Source organism: Bos indicus x Bos taurus, chromosome 7 (assembly GCF_003369695.1).
Source record: "Bos indicus x Bos taurus breed Angus x Brahman F1 hybrid chromosome 7, Bos_hybrid_MaternalHap_v2.0, whole genome shotgun sequence".
Classification (NCBI taxonomy): domain Eukaryota; kingdom Metazoa; phylum Chordata; class Mammalia; order Artiodactyla; family Bovidae; genus Bos; species Bos indicus x Bos taurus.
In genome coordinates, this window is record NC_040082.1 from 89,922,707 (window position 1) to 89,942,815 (window position 20,109).

The following is a 20,109-nucleotide window of genomic DNA, read 5'->3' on the forward strand; positions in this document are numbered from 1 at the left end:
ATTACATTATGATATGCAATGGGATGGCCGTCCAGGTTCCTGTGTCCATGGGATTTCCCAGGCAAGAATACTGGAGTGGGTAGCCCTTCCCTTCTCCAGGGGATCTTCCCAACCCAGGGATCAAACCTGGGTCTCCTGCATTGCAGGTGAATTCTTTACCGCCTGAGCCTCCAGGGAAGCCCAAAGGGGTTACAGGGTGAAACCAAATAAGAACAAAGTTTACAAAAAGGCATATCCTAATATGCATATATGGCAGTGAAAATATGTCCCTTTTTGAAACTGAACTTAAAAACCTCTAGAAGGACTTTCCTGATGCTCAAATTACTAAGGTTCTGAGCTCCCAATGCAGGGGGTTGTGATTTTGATCCCTGGTCAGGGAACTAGATCCCACATGCTACAACTAAGAGTTTGCATGCCTCAACTAAAAAAAAAAAAAAAAAAAAAAAACAGAGAAGATCCTGCACACTGCAACTAAAAAACCCGCATGCTTCGATAAAAACTGAACATCTCACCTGCTGCAACTAAGACCCACAGCAGCCAAACAAACGAAACCCTACAGGAGGGTCAGGCACATCGGCACGGACACCTTAAAGGCAGCGTTTGAGAAGTGGTTGCAGTGCAGCACCCAGTCTTGAGGGAGTTCATCTGCATTGATCAGTTAGTAGTCCTAACTGAATGCCAATTGTTTGCTGAATATTGTTAAGAAAAAAAGAGACTCTGTCAGATAAAAAACATGTGAGAGCTGCCAGTGTCTTTATTTATAGTATTTTTATGAATTTTTTTTTACGAATTTTTTTAAAACAATTCCAAGAATGAATTTTTCTATCTGATGCTGTAACTATGTCTTTCCCATTCTCGTGATTTCCAGATCTCTGTTGCTCACAGCAATGTCATATTTATTTTGAATTTCATTATTTTATTTTTCGATTTATTCACATCCTTTTTTTCTTTCTAATTACCTATTAGCCTGATATATAGTAGATGTTCAATAAATGAGAATAAATAAGCTAAAAAAAACATGGATTGAGCACCTACTGTGTGTTTAGACCCCGTCCTAGGTCTCTTTTCCGAAGATGCCAGATAGTAAATATTTTAGTGACGCTGCAAAAACTCAACTCTGCCCTGGTGCAGGGTGAGAGCGGCCAACCTCCGTAATGAATGGGTGTGGCAATGCTCCCATAAAAATCAACCCTGCAGTACTTGGTTTACAGTAGGTGCTTCATTAATGCTTGCTCCCTGCCTGGAATACAGCAGGCAACTAATTCCTGATATACAGCAAGTGTTGCATTAATGCATGGTGTGTGCCTAGCTTACAGTAGGCATCACACTGTTTTCCGCCTGGTAATCCTTAGACAGTTGCTGTTCAGTTGTGTCTGGCTTTTTACGACCCCATGGACTGCAACCAGCTACACAGTAGACACTACGTGAAAAGCTGGTCCATGCCTGGTATACAGTAGGTACTGCATAAATGGCTGGTAAATGTCTGGTATACAGCGGGTACTCCATTAATGCTTGCTCCATACCTGGCATATTAGCAGGTTCTGTATTAATGTTAAGCCCAAGCCTGGTATACAGGAGGCGTTCCATTAATGCTTGTTCCAAGAACGGATGAGAGGAAGTTTTGTTTTCAGTCAGGCAGTGCCAGGGCGCCCCCGGAGGCCCTGAGGGCTGGTATCCGAGAGTCTCACATGGGGCCTGGGTCGCTCAGCTCTGCGACCGCAGCGACCGGTCGAAGCCCCCTGCTCCTGGGCCAAGTGGGCCGCCGGTCGGAGCGGGGCCGAGCGGGGCCGAGCGGAGCCGAGCGCAGCCGAGCCGGCCACCCGAGTCGGCCCAGCCGAGTCCGCCACATTCCCAGAATCCCGGGCGGCCCCGCCCAGCTCCCGGCTGCGCGTCCCCCTTCCCACGTCGGCGCAACCTAACCCGCGGGCGCGCCCGCCTCGCCCCGCCCCTCCCCGCCCGCGTGACGCCCCGCCCAGCCCGACCGCTAGTCCCACCCCCGCGGCGGGCGCGCGGGCCGCCGCCCACTCCCATTGGCCGCAGCGGCCGCCCGTCGGCGCTGTCCGCTCGCGGGTTAGGTTGTGAGGTGCTGTCGCTCGGTCGCGGCGGCTGCGGTTGGCGGCGGCGGCGGCGGCGGTAGTGGCGGTGGCGGTGCGGGTGGAGGGCGCCCGGGCGGGACCAGCGGCCGAAGGGGACCGGCGCTCGGAGGCGGCCGAGGCGGACCGCCGGCCCGGGGGCCGAGCGCCGAGGGCCGGGCGGGCGCGGCCGGGGCGGCTCGGGACCAGGGCCGGGCCGGCCGGGGGGCGGCGGCGGGGGCGGCCGGCGAGCGGCCGGGGCCGGGACGATGACTCTGGAGTCCATGATGGCGTGTTGCCTGAGCGATGAGGTGAAGGAGTCCAAGCGGATCAACGCCGAGATCGAGAAGCAGCTGCGGCGGGACAAGCGCGACGCCCGGCGCGAGCTCAAGCTGCTGCTGCTCGGTGAGTGGGGCCGGGGCCTGCGGGGTCCCGGCCAGCGATGCGCGTGCCGGCTGACGGGCGGGCTGGGCAGCCCTGCGTGCTGTCTAGGGCGGGGTCGACCCCCGGGGGCTCAGCGCCTTACCCACCTGTGCTGTCCGCTGCGGGCCCAGGTCTGTGGTCAGCGCCTGCCCACCTGTGCTTTCTTCTGCGGGCCCGGGTCTGGGGTCAGCGCCTGGCCACCTGTGCTGTCCGCTGCGATCCCGGATCTGGGGTCAGCGCCTACTCACCTGTGCTGTCTGCTATGGGCCGGGTCTGGGGTCAGTGCCTACCCACCTGTGCTTTCTGCTGCTGGTCCGGGTCTGGCGTCAGCGCCTACCCACCTGTGCAGGGCCCGAGTCTGGGGTCAGACCCTACTTACCTGTGCTGTCCGTCTCTGGGCCAGCCCATCCCTTCCGCATGTGCTGTCTAGTTGAGCCCCAGACGTCAGAGGGGCCTGCCTCTGCCTCTCTTGTCCACATCAACGCCCTGGACCCTCTGGGTGTGCCTGTGCCAGTGCTGCCCATGGCAGGTCCCCAGTCCCTGCAGGGCCAGCCCCTGCCTCAACTACCCAGCTGGGGTCCTTTGGGCCCTTTGGGATCAGTTTTGTCTTGGCTGTTCACCTCCGATCCCTGCAGGGACAGCTTCTGCTTCCAGGTCTGGCCCCCAGAACCCTCGAGGGTCTGCCCCTTCTCATGAGACCAGCCCCCTCCCTGCACTGGGCTGGCCCCTGTCCCTACCCCGCCAGGTGTGCCCCCTTGCTGACCCTAGCATCTGTTTGGGACCAGACCTTTGGGCTGTAATCCATCAGACGCACCCTTGCTTCCTGGGATCCCTTCTCGACTCTTCCCACCAGGTGGAGCCCTGTTCCCTGCACACAGGGCCTGTCCTCCTCCACACACCACACCACCATCGCCCCCCTTCCCCTCAGGTGGGTCCCCACCTCCCTTTCCTCTGCCGGGAAGACCTGTGTCCCTTCCTTTCCCAGTGGAGTATAGCCCATAGGGGAGAAGACAGCCTTTCCTCTCTTTCTGGGGCCGGGGTGGGTGGAGCCCCTGAAGGAACCTGGGCAGCTTTTCAGAACTGGCCAACTCCTTGACCCCTCTCCTTAGTCCTAGTGGGAGCCTAGGTCCTCCTCCCCATCCTGAGGGAGACCCCTCTCCCAGTCTCCGTCTCCCCGTGGCACACCTGTTGCAGGGACCTGGTCGGCCTGGTGGTTGACACAGTGTTGTCACCCCAAATAAGGGCTGTTGGAGGACTTACCTCTGCAGTCAAAGGTAAGAAGTGGCACCTTCGAGGACAGCGTGGTGCAGGCTGGCTTTTGCCAGTAGAGCTAGACTTTATTCCAAGGTGTGTTTGGAAGTTATGGCACGTTAATGTTACCAGGCCGAGGGCCTTACTTGGGGGCTGCGTGCGCTTCCTCCTGCCCTGAGTACACCCAGGCTCTGAACTGACCTGGGGTTCCAGGATGTGGGTTGGCGGCCTATACTCCTGCACCCTCGCTGGACCTGGGCCGAGGAGTCTTGCAGCAGATCAGAGTGTGTCCAGGGTCAGGACGGGGCGTCTGCACCCGCCCAGGAAGCTGTTAAGTCCTAGGCACGGGGGCAGATAGGAGGATGAGCGCCTGCAGGTCCAAGGTGAAGGTTAATGACCCCAGGAGGGCGGCTGTAAATGTGGGGCAGAAGTCCAGGGAATCTGCTGCGAGGGTGGGGTGGGGGGTGGTGATGCTGAACAGCAGCCCCGCCCACTCGACACCAGAAGCCCCAGGTCCTGACAACCACAGGTGTCCCTGGACATTGGCCCCGGGTCCCCTGAGAGCAGGGTCACCCCCGTTTGTGTTATTGGAATCAGCTCTGCACTGTGTCAGTACACAGAGCTCAATGTGTGTGACAGGGCTGGTGGTGATAGGTGTAGGTTGTTTTGTCATGTGTCTGGATGCTTAAAAAGGGACTGTTCTTGTTTGTATGGTCCAAAGCCACATATGTGCTTGTACTCAACACTCAGTATGTCTGCGAATGTGGGTGATGATTCGGTTTGGTTGGTCTTGTTACTCCTGGCCGCGTCCTTGTGGACAGTTGTCTGTGGTGGGGAACAGGCGACCCTGAGGTGTGGGGGGGCACTGCAGAGGGTAGACTGAGGTCCCCGTGGCTCAGCCTCACTCTCCCGCTTTGCAAGAGAGACCCCAGGCCCAGGTAGAAGCTCCTCGCGGGTGTCCCTGGCAGGCTGGCCGGCTTTCACTTCCTGGGATCCTTCTTGGGGCAAGTGCGGAGACCCATGGAGGAGACCCCTTAGGGCGGGTTTCTGCTCCTCAGAGCAGGTTTCCCTAGAGAGCTGAGGCCTGCCGCGGGAAGCGTCGCTCTGGGAGCTGAGCAACAGAGCGGCTCCGGGATTTCTAAATAAAGCAGGGCGGTCAGTTCCACAGGCTTCCTGTCCGGCCCGCAGCGGTGGAAAGGCCCGGAATCCGGCCCGGGGTGTGGTGGCCCCAGCGGGAAGGGTGTGACTGCCCCGCTTTGAGGCACGAGTGGAACGTGGCCGTGGCTATTGGCGGTGGCCTTGTGTGTCCTCCATGGACCCCGAGAGCTGGACGCCCCTTGGGCCTCTGGGCCACTCCTTGCAGCCACCCCTCTCAACCCACCCCAGAGTGTGTCTTAGGGGCTTAAGAGCTAAGTAGGCGCCGTCCCTGGAGGTGCGGGAGCCTGGACCCACTTTCAGGACGCCTCTCTGTGCCCTGTGTGCTGCGTGGGAGGGCAGGACTCTCCCTTCCCAGGGCCCCCAAGCTGTCTCCAGGCTTGTCCCTGGGCCCGGACTCCTGTACACAGACGAGTCCCAGCCTCCAGGAGCCTCGGCTGAGCTGCTGAGAGCCCCGAGGAAGTGCTCCACTCGGATGTTTAACCACAGGAGGTTTCACTTTCTGATTTTTGTGGTGGAGCCCTGCTCCCTGCTGCTCCCCGTGGTCACTGCTGCTCTGGAGCTGGGGGCTGGGCATTTGGAAGCGGCTGCAGTGGGGACCCCTGGCAGGAGGGAGGGGAGCCCACTTATCCCTCCTCTGCCCAACAGGGTCTTGGGGGCAAAGCCCAGCCCTACGTGGGCGGGTCTGGCCTGGGCTGAGCCTGGGTGCGGGAGCCCAGGGCAGTGGTGTCTTTGGTCCCCGCAGGGCTCCTCTCCTATCAGGACAGGGAGCCATGGTTCTGTTGGCCTGGTGTCCATGGTGGGACACCATGGTGTCCAGGGCGTCTCCGTGGGCTTTGGGGGTGCCCATGTGCAGGGGTATTTTTTTGGTGGAACTCCAGCTTCTCAGCACTGGGACCCTGGCCTCAGGCTTGCCGGCTACAGGAGTTTGTGCCCCCATGCCCCAGCCCCTCTGTCTCCCAGGTGGCCGTGGTCTCTCCTCAGCAGGGCACCTGGCCAGTTGCTGCCAAGGTGTCCCCATTGTTCCCCTCACGACGTGCCCCCTCTAGGCGCTGCCACCCCTCAGCCAGCACAGAGCCCTGCAGGCCTCTGAGATGTTTTCTGGGTGACTCTGCTCAGTTGAACACAGTTCCTCCAGGCAGGTGGAATGGGGATGCCTGGGTGCCCCGGCTTGGGCATCCTCACATCTCTTCTGTATGTGAGGCTTCCTGTTCAGAGGCCCGTTGCCACTGCTGGTGGCCCTCTGCTCCGGGGCATGGATAGATGGTGACTCAGGACAGCCCACGGTTCCTACCTGCCTGAGGCCTCCCGCAAGCGGGCGTGGAGGGCCTCCTGCCATGTCTGTCTGTTGGGGTTTAAGACTGTGATGCCTGCGAGGTGCTGAGCCAGTGCTAGGCGCTATCTCCTCCTTACCTGACGCTTTGCCCAAGTGCCCCTGGGAGGGGGTTTTGGTCCCCGGTGCCTCCTGAGCCTTGGTTTCTCTTCTGTGAAAGGACAGTGTCCCACTGATTGCAGGGCTATGGGGGGGTCAGGTGGAGTGATATGTCAGATGGGAAACACCCTCTGCACCCATTTCCATTCACAGCGTTGCACTGGCCGGTGTCCCGCTGCTGTTGTGCAGGCCTCCCTGTCCCTCAAGGAGGTCTCTGGAGCTTGGCCCTCAGAGCCAGGCCCTGTTCTGATCCCAGCCCCCACCATGGAGGTTTGCTCATGGACCTTGATCAGGCCCAGAGCTGGAAGGTCAGAGCCCTCACGGAGGCCGAGGAGGGGGAAGTTTGAATGGGAGGTGAGTTGTCCCATCTCTCCTGAGCCTCAGTGGGTAGGCGGGGTGGGGGGACTCACAGCAGGTCTCCTGACTCCTGAGAGTCAGGATTCAGGGAGGACTGCACTGGGACCCAGCATGTGGGGATGAGTAGGGCTGGCCCGGAGGGGTCTGGTGTCCTGCACCTGGAGCCACCTGGGCAGGACGAGGCCCTGCCGGCTTAGCAGCCACTGTGTGGAGGTCAAATAAAGGGGTGAGTCCCAAGGCCCATCCCACGCCCTCCCTCTGGCCATTGTCTGCCTCAAACCCACTGCTGTGGTGTCTTCAAGGCCCTGCGACTGTCCCCCTGGTGCTCCTGCACTCTCTCACTTCCCTGGGTGGCTGACACACAGACCATGGGGAGACGGACTGACATGAAGCCGGAAGCTCTGAGCCTGTTGAGGTCTGACAGTTACCAGCTGTGTGACCTCAGTGAAGCTGCGGGACCTCTCTGTGCCTCAGCCTGCTCACCTGTCCAATGGGAGGTGGGGTGGTAGACTTACCAGTGAATGAATGAATGATGAATGAATGAATGAATAGGCCAGTGGGGACAAGGGGGTGCATGCAGGCGCTGTCCTCGACTACATATATGAGGAGTCTGCGCTTTCTTTGTCCTCGCATGAGGTTGGAGTCCTTCTTTGATCTTAGACCTGTTGACACAGGATTTCTGGCTGTGTCTTCAGGAGCCCAGATATCTGGTGGTGTTCTCGCCAGGGCTCCTGGGCTCCTGGGCTTCCTGGCTTCACAGGGGTTAGGGACAGCCAGGCGGCAGCCCTGAACCCCAGCTTCTGACGCTGATGTTCTCTTGCTGGATGGTGGCCACCTGCTGCACACAAGAGGCCCCGGGGATGAGGTCAGCCCAGCGCCTCCCTTCTGCCCTCCAAGCCCTGGCCCTGCCCCCAGCTTTCCCATATCAGAGTGGCGGCTGCGGGCTCAGACCCACTTCCTCCTAATCCGAGGTCTTAGATCTTGGCCGACCTGGCAGGCAGGCTGTGGCTTTCTCCCTCCCTCATAAGACAGGCTGCTCTTCTTCCTCTTCTCCAGGCACTCTCCACTGGGCGGCTGGTGATGCCGCTGAGTGCCCAGAGGGCGTCCTGCAGGCTCTGGGCCCGCTGCGTCAGGCTGACCCTGCCAGGTCCCACAGCCAGGACCTCCCTCGCCTGGGCTGACCTGGTCTTGGGGTAGCCACTGGGGATGCAGAGGGCCCGGGGTGGGGGTGAGGGGATGGGGGGCGTGTGACAGAGCCGAGACCACGGGTAGGGCCAAGTTATTTTGGTTCATTCAGGGAAAATTTGTGTGGTGCCTTCTGTGGGCCAAGCCTGGGCTGGGGTGCGGGGCTGCAGGTAGACCCTCGCCTTCAGGGAGCCGGCTTCAGCTGGTGGGATGTTGGGGGTGCTGGAGTGCTTCTTGGAAAACATGAATAGGGGTTTCTGTGCAGAGATTTGGGTCAGTGTTTGGATGGGGGAGGGCCCGATGGGTGGTTGAGTCCTCATGTAACGTTGGGCCTGTCCTGTTGGCGGGGGCCAGGGACCCACAGATGCAAGCCTGGGTCTGAGCATGGCCAGAAGGGGAGGGCTGTGGCGTGGGTGCCCTGTGCGTCCCCTCTGCAGGTGTAGGGCTGGAATGAGGCCAGCACAGGTTCTCCACGGTCTTGCTTGTGAGGCCTCGCTCTTCCCCCTGCAGGCAGCTGTTGAAGGGTTTTGAGCTGAAGGGCACAAGTGACCAGATCTTCTGGAGGGACTGACGAAGAGCTGGGGTGAGCTGGAGCTGCCTGGGACACCTGGGCATCAGCCACAGCATACGGGTCCAGCTGTGAGGGCCAGGCGGGCCTTGCGCCCAGAGACTTCTCTGCGCAGATAGACGTTGGGTCGGGTGCACTGGGGCCTGGCTGTTGGCAGCACGTGGGCTGAGTTGGCCCAGGAGACGGGCATCTGGAGGGGACGGCCAGACTGTTTCCTCCCTCCCCCTCCCGGGCACAGTTGTGGCCAAGCTCAGGCCTGTGGACTCCTGTCCCTCGCGCTGCTGCCTTGCTGCGGAGGCTCCACAGGGCCTGGCCCCGAGCACGGCTGACACAACCCTTAACTGGTGGGGCTGTCCCTGGGGGCCTGGCCTCTGTGGCCACCACCTCCCCCCACCCCCTTGCCTTTCTCTGTTCTTCCTGGCAAAGTGACACTGCCACGTCCCACTCTGGGCCCGCCGTGTCCCTTTTACACCTGTTAAATTGAGTTGCTCCCTGAGCTGTGTAGGACTTGGAACAGGCATTGTGACATGATCGCCAGTCAAGGCCATCTCGCCCTGTCACCTCACCAGTGCCTTTTGCTCCTGGCCTGGATCACGGCTCTGTCTTCACAGCGGCTTCTCTGCGCTGGCAGGGTTTGGGCCACGTGCCTTGTCCAGGACCCCCGTGTCTCCAGGGTTGATCGTATTTCCAGCTTCCTTGGGGTCCATCTTCCGTTTCTCGGTTGGGGCGTGTCCCACTGGTGGTGTCTGGGTGGGCCCTCGGCCATCCCCGTTGTCCTCGGCCGCTCTCTGGCCTGCATTCACGGCTCCTTAGTGGTAACTCCCTGCCCGCGGTCCCTGGCTGTGGGTGCAGGCCATGTGCTGGTGTGTGTGACCCTTGGTGCTTGGCACTGCCCTTGAGGGGCGCTGTTGGGGCTGCTCACCCCTTTGGTGCCGGTTCTGAAGATGCTGGCTATGTCTGCCTCAGAGGCAGCTTTCTCTGGTCTCCTGGTGCCCTTGCACTCACGTGGCTCCCTTGCCTGTCCTGCAGTTGAGGGGGCTCAACACAAGGGGCCGCCCTCTCCACCTTGGCTGACCTGCGGCCTGCAGGGGCTTGGGCTTGAGTGGCCACCGTCTGGTGTTTCCAGTGAGAAACGCTTCCAGATGACCAGCAGGGCATGGATCTCTTTACAGTAGAATTTTATCAAAACCAGTGATTCTTACCCTGGCGATCCTGCCCCCAGAGGACCTTGGGCCCTGTCGGGGAACATCCATGGTTGTTTCACTGAGGATAGGGGCATCAAGAGGGTGGGGGCAAGGAGACTGCTTCACAGCCCATAGAACCTGCGATGAGCCCGATAGCAGCAGTGTTGGGAGGACCCTGGTCCAGAGGTGACCGTGCTGGACATGGTACTCCTGTGTGCCACCCCCTCCTGCCCACCCCCACCCTACCCTGTGCAATGAGTGTTCGTGGATCTCTTGGGGAGGTGTGGGGTCATCCTCTCCTGCTCCAGAACTGGGGTGCCTTCGTGGGAGTGGGCAACTGGCCCTGGTTGATGCTGTGCAGAGATAGGAAGGGGAGAGGTGGCATAGGGGTAGTCACCACTTGGAGACAGAACCAGAGTTGGGTTTGTTTATTACAAACCCAAGGACTGAGGGCCTTTATGGATATCCTAGAAGGGGCGGCTGCATGAGGCTCCTGCTTTGTCCAGCTTGAGACTTGGGTCTCCCCAGGGAACCGCCTGCAGTCAGTTATTCAGATGCAGGTGGAGGGTCTCCTGCTGCAGGACAACGTGGTCATTGCGGGGCACTCAGAACCTGTCTCTTCTCCAGGAACCCCCCTGAACAAGGAGGCGGGCAGCAGATACCTGAGAGAGACCCCCGCAGGCATGGTGATAGGTCCCAGTGCAGGGGGGCTCCTGCCCCCTGCCCATGTCACCGGTGGCCGTGAGCCCCACAGTGTGTGGAGAGCATGCAGCCCAGGCCCCCGAGTCGGGGTTGGGGATACAGGCCACTCAGGGTGAGGAGGATGAGCCTGGGCAGGTGGGCTGGGGTGAGTCAGGGGGATTCTAAGTCCCCAAAAGGGGGCCCTGGGCCTTCGGTCCATGGGTGAGTGGGACCTGCATTTGTTATCAAGTAGGGATTGAGGCGGTGCATCCTTAGGATGTAGAGTTCTCTCCTGCTGTGCAGTAAAGTCACCCTGTAACTTAGTAGCTGAAAACCATAGGCAGGTTCTGAGGAGAGGGTTCTGGCATGGCCCCTCACATGGCTCCTGTCTATGTGGGCCCCTGCGGAGCTATCCCCTAGCCCCTGAGAGTCCCAGAGAGACCAGGGAGCCCAGTGCCTTCTGGGACTGTCTCGCAGTGCCAGGCTGTCCTTGGTCTGGCTCTCTGGATTGGGAAGGGGGATCAGGCTCCGGCTCTGCAAGGGAGGTGTCACAGAGACGCCTGGACACATTGCAATGTAAAATTGGTGTGGCTATACTTGGGGGTGAATGAAAGTGGGGAAATGGGTTTGCCACTTAGAGGTGACAGGGCAGTGAGGGGCTGAAGCAGGAGAGGCCTGGGGAGCACTGGTGCCCGTGGGGCCGGGTGGGGCTGGCGCTGGCACGCTGTGCACTGGTTAAAGAAGTGGAGGATGAAGAGGCCCCCGGGGTCCCTCTCAGGGGGGTTGCAGCTGACTCTGATCCCCAGCTCTCAGGAGGTAGAGCCTCTGCGCTCCCCTCCCTGAGGTGCACAGATGCCAAACTCATGCCCCGAAGGAAAGCTGTTCTGGTTGGAAGTCATGGAAGAGGAGCAGCTAGGGATTGGTGGGACGCTGCCATACAAGGGTGCTTGGGACCTAGGAGTGAACCTGCAGCCACCTGCAGTTAAGCAGGTGGTGGCATCTGGGAGACACTTCACTGTTGCAGCCTTTGGTTCCTCGGCTGCGGCCAGAGTTAATTCAGACCCCAGTCGCTGCAGGTGCAGCTGCCGCTCCCCTCCTGTCCCTGCCCACATCATCGTCCTGACCTCCTAAGAGGCTCCGTTCCCTGGCTCCCCGCGTAGATGTGGGTGTGCAGGGGAGGATGCCTGATTCTAGGGGCAGCAGCAGGCCGGGCCAGGCATGTCCCCGCCTCGCCCCCACGTGGGTGGGGCTCCCCATGGGCGGGCACAGGGAACACAGGGCTGGGGTCTCACTGGGCCGTTTGCAGGCACGGGCGAGAGCGGGAAGAGCACGTTCATCAAGCAGATGCGCATCATCCACGGGGCGGGCTACTCAGAGGAGGACAAGCGGGGCTTCACCAAACTGGTGTACCAGAACATCTTCACCGCCATGCAGGCCATGATCCGCGCCATGGAAACGCTGAAGATCCTCTACAAGTACGAGCAGAACAAGGTGAGGCGGTGCTGCTCGCGTCCTGCAGCAGTTCACAGCCTGTCCTGCAGGCCTTCCGCGTGCGGAGTCGGACCTTTGGGACCCCAGAGAGTGGCATTTCCTCTTACTTTCTTTTGTAACAGCTTTATTGAGAACATTTACATATGAGGTCATCCACTTAAAGTGTGCATTTCACTCATTTTTAACATATTCACGGCATTGTGCAACCATTATCTCTATTTCCAAAACATTCTTATCATACCAGAAAGAAACCGTGTCCCCATCAGCAGTCACCCATCACCCCCCACCCCCTCCAGCCTCCTGCCCCAGCCCCTGACAACCAGGAACCCCCCTCTTTGTCTGTGGATTGGCCTGTTGTGGACGTTTCCCATCGGTGGCGTCACACCCTGTGTGTCGTTGTGTGTCTGCCTTTCTCACTGAGCGTCATGTTTTCGGGGTCCGTCCACACGGTAGCGAGTGTCAGGGCTTCTCTCTGTGGCTGAGTCATGCTCTGTGTGTGGATGGACCACAGTTGTTTATCATCATCCGTCGAGGGACATGAGGTTGTCTCTACTTTCTGGCTCTTGCGGACACGCCACTGGGACGTTCGTGTGCAAGTTTCTGTTGTGTGCACATCCTCGTTCTCCTGGGTGTGTCCCCGGCAGTGGAGTGTGGAGTCCAGGGTCCCTGTTGGTCTGCCCTCTGGAGCGGCTGCCCCCTGCTGGCCGAGCGGTGTTCTCCTACTTGTGCGTCACAGCCGTCTCTTGCTGGCCTCCTCCCTTGGCTTTCCTTTTGTGGATCTGTTTTCAGGGGCTCCTCATTCAACCCCAGGAGTTGCCCAGGCTGACAGTGGCACCAGAGTCCACATATGTCCCATAGGGTTTATTTACATTAATCCCTTCACTTTGAGGCTTCAGACAGCCAGTTCACCAGATGTTGGCATCTTTCTGCCTTGATGCCCGCTGTTATCAGGGACCCTAGAAGCCCAGTGATGGGTTGGGGGCCTGGCCGGCCTGGCTGTGGGGTCAAGTGTGGGGGCCTGCTGGAGCCTCTCGCCCTCTGATTTGTAAGATCACTTCCACTCGAGGCCCCTCCAAGTCCACCTTTGGTCATGAAATCCAGCAGAGTGTGGAACAGGGATCAGCGGATAGAGGCCTGTCTCTAAATGGCAGCTTTCTCGGCACAGGCCACGCCTGCTCGCTTACCTGTCATTCATGGCAGGGACAGTGTGGCTGTAGGAACAGACCTCTGGTCCCTGATCTCCGTGCATCCACAGTCAGGCAGGTTTTCTGGGGCTGGAGTTGCTTCTCCAGGCCTAAGCTGAGAAGTGGGAGGGGCTGAAGGATTGGCTGTAGGGGAAACTGGAGGCTGGGTGCCACAACTGGGAGGGCAAGGGTTTGGGTTCCAGAGCCCAGGCTGGGGCCCCCTCACTCCCTGTTTGGGGTCCACCCCACTGTGTCTCCTCCCCAGTCACTCAGCTGACTGTGACTGGACCACCCTGAGCACAGGGCTGAAGGGGAAGGGGGGTCTCCTGAGAGCCCTCTGCCCCATGTTGTGTGTGTGTGCACACCAGTGTGTACATGTGTATATGTGCACACATGTGTGGCTCTCTGGGCAGCAGTTCTTGAGGAGCAGGTCTCTTAAGCCCTGTACTCCAGGGTCTGTGGAGGCTCCATCCTGGAGGCGTGAGTCATCGGGCCGCTCCGATGAACCCAGCCTCCACTCCGTGGTAGGTGGCTCTGGCCCCCAGCCCCGTCCCAGCTGCACACAGAGTACCTAGCCCTTCAGAGACCCTGAGGGTTTCCAGAGCCATATGCCCGGAAACGGGGCAGATTCTTCCCAGGTCAGAGCAGCTCTCTGTGCTTTGGTTTCCTCTCCTGTGACCTGGGAATGTGGGAGCTCTGCAGTGTTTGTTCTTCCGTCCTGTTCAGAGCCTACTGTCCCCTCCTTTGGGGCACTGAGGCATGTGGCATTCCTGCTCCTGGGAGCCGCTTCTGTCCTGAGTTTTGCTTTGGGGATCCGGGCCTGGGGAACGGTCACTGCCTGTCACTTTGCTGTGATTTGTGTTCATGGGAAATGGAAGTTGATGGTTCTGAGTCGGCCACTGGTGCCGTGTGTCCCCCTGCCTACCTCTCCCCCTGCAGGCCAACGCACTCCTGATCCGGGAGGTGGATGTGGAAAAGGTGACGACCTTCGAGCACCGGTACGTGAGCGCCATCAAGACCCTGTGGAACGACCCCGGCATCCAGGAGTGCTATGACCGCCGGCGCGAGTACCAGCTCTCGGACTCCGCCAAGTAGTGAGTGGGGCCGGGGCGTGCTGAAGGCTGGGAAAGGGGATGTGGGGGTGTGGATGGGTGGGGGGTGTGAGTACCAGCTCTTGGACCTCACCAAGTAGTGAGTGGGGCTAGGGCAGTGCCTGGGGCCAGCGGAGGGGAGTGGACAAGGTGTTGGGTGACGCCATCTGCACGCTGCTCTTCAGCTGGGACGTGGACAAGTCACCCAGGGAGGCGGGCATCTGCGGGGCTTTCTGTTGTCTCTGCCCCTTTTCTGTGTAGCTAAAACTGTTCCAAAGGAGTAGGCCTGGTTTTGAAAAGCTGCCCCTCCAGCCTGCAGTCTCTCTTGGAACTCCTGCTCCATCCCCAACCCTGATAGCTGGCCCCCAGAGCCGACGGGGCTCATCCCACGCCTTCCCTGCAGCCTCATTTTGTCCCTGTCCGTTCTGTCCCAAGTACTTGGGCTGCTTCGGCCCCTCCCAGCCACTCAGGGGCCCAGGGCAGTCGAAGGAGACCCCAGGGGTGGCGGGAGGCCCCTCGAAGCCTGCCTGAGCCCACCCCCCACTGTGTTGCAGCTACCTGACGGACGTGGACCGCATTGCCACCTCAGGCTACCTGCCCACCCAGCAGGACGTGCTGCGGGTGCGCGTGCCCACCACGGGCATCATCGAATACCCCTTCGACCTGGAGAACATCATCTTCAGGTGCCTGGGCCCCGGGGGGGCGCCAGCGAGGGGTTGTTATCTGGGCCTGTCCCCAGGTTTCCCAGGGAGCCAGGGCCTCATGGCGTTCAGGGGCTAAACGGAGGCGGCCTGGGGAGCATGGCTTCAGACGGAGGAGGATGCGGGTTCCTGCAGGTGGGTGGGGGGTCTGGAGTCCGGGCCAGAGCAGGGGTGCTCTGGGCAGTGGAACGACCTGAAGGCCCCTCAGTAACCCTGTCCTGCAGGCTGTGTGGCCAGAGTGGACTCAGGGCTGTCCCCAAGGACAGGCCCTGCCACTCCATGAGATCATAGCTTGTCCAGAGCTGCCAAGTGGCAAAGCCAAGTGTGTCTCCTGGGACATCCATAACAGATGACCACAGATGGGCAACTTAAACCATAGAAATGTGTCCTCTCCCAGCTCTGCAGACCAGCTGTCTGGGGTCAAGGTGGCAGCAGGGCTGGGACCCCCAAGGGCGTGGGAGTCATCTGTCCCATCCCTCCTGGCTCTGGTGGTGCTGGCATTCCCTGGCTCATAGCCACATCGCTCTGTCTCCCCGTCGTTATCATGTGGTTCCTTCCCATGTCTGTGCCCATATTTCCCTCTTACGGTGACACCGCCAGTGTCTGGGTTCAGGGCCCTGCTCTGGGGTGACTGTGTCCTAATGGTGATGCCTGCAGGGACCCCGCTCCCAGATGAGGCTGTACAACTGCAACCAGGGCCCAGGCTCCGGGCGAGGGGAGTCTGCTCTGGCTGCGAGCCCTCCCTCCCTGCCACCGCCTCACAGGGTCCCCTCTGCTGGGCGAGCCCACCCCAGGTGGGGGCCCAGAGATAATGCTGCTGGCAGGTGCTAACCTGCATCTGAAAGTGCCAGCCAACTCAGTCAGGTTAACCTTGAGGTGCCCTCTGGCTAGAGACCCAACTCTGCCCCCTGGGACCCTACTGCTCAGGCTAAGGCTCCTGGGACAGAGAGAGAGCCTTGGGTCCCCCTGCCTGCCCCCTTCGCCCTTTTTCACCCATAAGAGCCCCTGATGATTCCCTCAGGCCCTCAGAAGTTGCAGGCATCACCCCACCCATGCCTGAGGGTACATTTTCTGGTGAGAGTTCAGCATTTTGGTCTCTTTCAGATTTTTGATAGAGTCTGGGATGGCAGAGGCCCGCAGGGCACAGACGGGGCCTGTGGCGAGCCTCCTCCCAAACCCCACATCCCGGGTATTCATGACACCGCCTCATTTTGGCCCCCACCTCGCACCTGCTGTGCCCTTTGTCTGGAGCTGCTCCCTGGCCCTTCCCCACCTTCTCAGGCCGCTGTCCTTCTCACTGTCCGCTTTAAAAGTAGTGTTTCCTCGTCATAGAAAACTTAGGAAACTCACAAGTAGGAAGAGAGACCTCTCACCGGTCACAGCATGTCCCCGTCTCCTCACCCCGCCGGTATCAGCATCAGTGTCCCTGAGCCTCTGCAGAGAAGTAGCGGGCTAGCTCTTGCTGTGGCCGGGAATTCCAGTGTTTGATGGTCTCTGCTGCCTGTGACAGATGACTGAGGGACAGGCTCCGATGCCATCAGGGGGTCTTCGTGGCTCTGGCCAATGCAGCTGTCCTGAGGGAGGCTGGGTTTGCTGCAGGGGCAGTGTCTTCTGCAACCCAGTACTGAACCTGTGTGCCCCGCTGTGCAGGATGGTGGATGTGGGGGGCCAGAGGTCCGAGCGGAGGAAGTGGATTCACTGCTTTGAGAACGTGACGTCCATCATGTTCCTTGTGGCCCTTAGTGAGTACGACCAAGTGCTGGTGGAATCGGACAACGAGGTGAGGCCCGCGCTGAACCTGGGGATGTGGGCCACAGGCCCTTTTGGGGGGCCTGATGCCAACTTACCACCCTCCCCGCAGAACCGCATGGAGGAGAGCAAGGCGCTGTTCCGGACCATCGTCACCTACCCCTGGTTCCAGAACTCATCCGTCATCCTCTTCCTCAACAAGAAGGACCTGCTGGAGGACAAGATCCTCCACTCCCACCTGGTGGACTACTTCCCGGAGTTCGACGGTGAGGCGCCCTGCCAGCCATCCCTTACCCTCTCTGGGCCTCGGTGTCCTGGTCTGTGGCGCAGGGCAGGTGCTTCCAGAGGCTGTAGAGAGGCCGCAGCACAGTTAGTGTGGCTAAGCTTCGTGGGTGCCTCCTGGGACCCTAGAGGGTGGGAGACCTTGGTGTCCCCCAGGGGAGTGTCTGTGGGAGGGGGTGCCCTGCGGTCACTGCTCGCTGGTTTGTCCCCTGCCTCCCCAGGCTTGGGCACTGGGAGGTGGGGGGCACTAGAGATGCAGGTGGACCTGGGGATCCCTGGGGATCCCTGGAGGTCTGGGGAGTGGTCAGAGCTCCACCACTCCCACCTTGGCTGGTGGCAGGGAAGGAAGGAGCATCACAGATGTTCCAGGACATGTCCCCCAAGGTGCTGCCTATGGAGCCAGGAGGCCGGGTGGGGCCAGAAATGTGGGCTGTGGGCTGGGGTGGGTGGTGGGTGAGCACAGGAGGCTCTGGGGGGTGGGGGCCGGGGGCCAGGGATGTAGCTGGAGGTGCGTTATTGACACGTGCCCTAGTGTGGGGTGTGCTGTGGGCCGAATCCACAGAGGTGAGGCAGGAGTGAGGGAGGTGGGGAGAGGAGGTGGGTGATGAGTGAGGGGTTAGGTGAGGGGGGCTGACCCCAGGCCAGGACAGGGACCTCTTCCCAGAGCCTCCCCCACCCCGGCTCAACCCGCCCTGCCCCGCCCCTCCCAGGCCCCCAGCGGGACGCGCAGGCTGCCCGGGAGTTCATCCTGAAGATGTTCGTGGACCTAAACCCCGACAGCGACAAGATCATCTACTCGCACTTCACCTGCGCCACCGACACAGAGAACATCCGTTTCGTCTTCGCTGCTGTCAAGGACACCATCCTGCAGCTCAACCTGAAGGAGTACAACCTGGTGTGACCGGGACTCCCGCCAGCCGCCTGCCGGTCGCCAGTCGCCCCACGAGTCGGGGTTTCATATTTTTAAACAAATGGTTTTTATTTCACAGTTATCAGGGGACGTACACCTCTCTTCCTACACACCTCGTGCACCTTCTCGTCTTTGTCAGTGGCAGAGGCCGCCTTTTTCTGGCCTTGACTTGTGGCTTGCTTTTTTCTAAAAAAAAAAAAAAACACAAAAAAAACAGAAAAAAAAAAAGAACCCACAGCAGACAGGCAGAGAGGAGACCCGGCACCAGCGGTGCCGGGTCACAGGACACGGCCGGTTTCCCCTTGATCTCGGAGCCGCGGAGACGCAGTGGCTGGGCTTCTCTTTCTTCCCGTGTTAAGTTATTGACACCCTCACCACAGTCGCCCTGTTTCTGCGCCGGACTCCAAGAAGTGGGGGTGGGTGGCGCCCCCCGCTGCCCGCCCTGGGAAGTGCCTAACCATTTTTTTTTCTTTCTTTTTTTTTTTTGAAGAAACTAAACTGCAGCCCAGGGCCTCTGGCAGTCCTGCCTTTGGTGGGAGCCCAGGTGCATTGGGTTCTCTGGTCAGGGTGGGGGTGGGGGGCTTCCAGCACCTGTGCTCCCCCTGGGAGCACTCCTGGGCTCCAGTGCCAATCCCAACACCGAGGGGCCCACAGGGACCCAGAGTCGCTCTTTATTTTGTTGTATTTTGTGACCATTTCGGAAACAGTGGGGGTGCGGTGGGGACTTTTTCAGAATCTTCTCAGGTCTGTCCCCGGGAAGCAGAGAGAGAGGGAGGGTCGCCCTGGCAGGTCCATGGCCATCAGGGCGGTGCCCACTGCCCTGTGCATTGCCCAGAACCAAGACCTTGGGCTCGTGGCAGCCGGAGGTGGGCCCTCGGCCTGGTCACAGCCACGGCCATGGCCAGGCACAGAGGCGCCTCCCAGAGGGCCTGAGGGTCGGTTTCTGGGGAAAGGCATGGACCAGGGGCTGCGGTGGTTGGTTTTGTGTGCTTGACTTCTTGCACCAAGGTGCGGAGAGTGGCCCACTGGTGGGGCTCGCACCTGCCCAGCACACCTGAGCCCTAAACCTGAGCACTTGGGCGGCCCTGGATCCCTGCAGAGGAATGAATGATGGGAGAAAGCAAACCAGCTCTGCTCAGCCGGGTCCCGGTCCAGCCCCACCGTGGCAGCCCACCCCCACCCCACCCCTGCACTCCTGATAGGCGGGGCCCGGGGTGGGGTGGGGGTACACTTCCTGGCCTGTTCTACCCTGGTGTCTTCACCGGAAGGGCCCTCTTTTGTGCCATGTGTCCACGTGTGGGGTTTGTACCCTAACCCTGATGTGTACCGAGGGGTGGGGTGGGGGTGGGGGACAGGTGGTGCCGCTGGCTGTGGGCTCCCGCGGTCCCACATCACACAGGGAACTGGATTGGGCTCTTGAGGGGGAGGCGGGGTGGGCGACGTGCACCCAGAGTATTAACTTCCCGAGAGGTCAGCGTGCCAATATCCCAGGGCAGGCCTGGCCCCGCAGTGCCAAACCTCCCCATCCGGCCCACTGGCACCCCACCAACTTGGCCCCACCTCCGCGCCGGGAGAATGGGGTGGCAGGTTTCAGGCCCTCCTCGCCCCCAGTATGAACTTCACCTCTGCGGCGCATCCTTGAGTGCCAGCCCCCACCCCCATGTCACATCACCCAGCAGAACTGCCCTCCGAGTGCCAACGCCCCAGTGGCGTGAGGAGCCCTGCAGCCGGCGGGGGCAACTTCACCTGCTTGTATATTAAACAATCCTGATTTCAGACAATTTAAATCTTAATCTATTTAAAAAAGAATATTATATAAAGATGCTGTTTTTAAACCTTTTGTCATTTGAGATGCATGTATCTTCCGTGCGGGCTGAGGGGCGGGTGGTCAGCTCAGTGCCGGCCTCTGGGGGCTGCTGGAGCCGCCCATGTTCAGGCAGTGCGTCCGCATTGGGGCCCACACCCCTTAATCCAGAGAAAGCTGGTGGAAATTGACTTTTCATACCTTTCTCCTGAAATGAATTCTGTTTTAAATTGGAATAAATTTTGTTCCTAAACACGTGGCCCCCCTCTGGCTTATTTTCTGTTGCTGGCTGGGGGCGGGGTGCGGGGAGGTACAGCAGAGGAACCCTGAGGCCCCCAGGGTGTCACTGGATTCCCATGCGGCTGGGAGGGGTCTTGTCACCTTCAGGTTGGGGTCTCAGCTCGGGAACCACAGCCCGGCTGCCTGGGGTGTGCCTCCTTCCCTGGGCCCAGCTGGCCATTCACTGTCACGGATGCTCTTGGAAGTGTGTGCCCCTCCCCTAACCCAGTTGTGTAAACCAAGATGTTGGGCCAGTAATCTTCCCATCTCTCAGTCTTTTTTGCTTTAAAAATTTTAAAAATACATATAT

General features: G+C 59.9%; 1 protein-coding gene across 1 annotated transcript; it reads left to right on the top strand.

The window, feature by feature from the left end:
- The first annotated feature begins 2,109 nt into the window (after window positions 1-2,109).
- Window positions 2,110-18,216, top strand: GNA11 (G protein subunit alpha 11). The gene is made up of 7 exons (XM_027547173.1): window positions 2,110-2,477; window positions 11,615-11,799; window positions 13,923-14,077; window positions 14,629-14,757; window positions 16,426-16,555; window positions 16,637-16,790; window positions 17,517-18,216. Exons 1-7 carry the CDS (start codon window positions 2,342-2,344, stop codon window positions 17,705-17,707), a joined length of 1,080 nt encoding a protein of 359 aa, XP_027402974.1. The 5' UTR covers window positions 2,110-2,341; the 3' UTR covers window positions 17,708-18,216.
- Window positions 18,217-20,109: the final 1,893 nt, after the last annotated feature.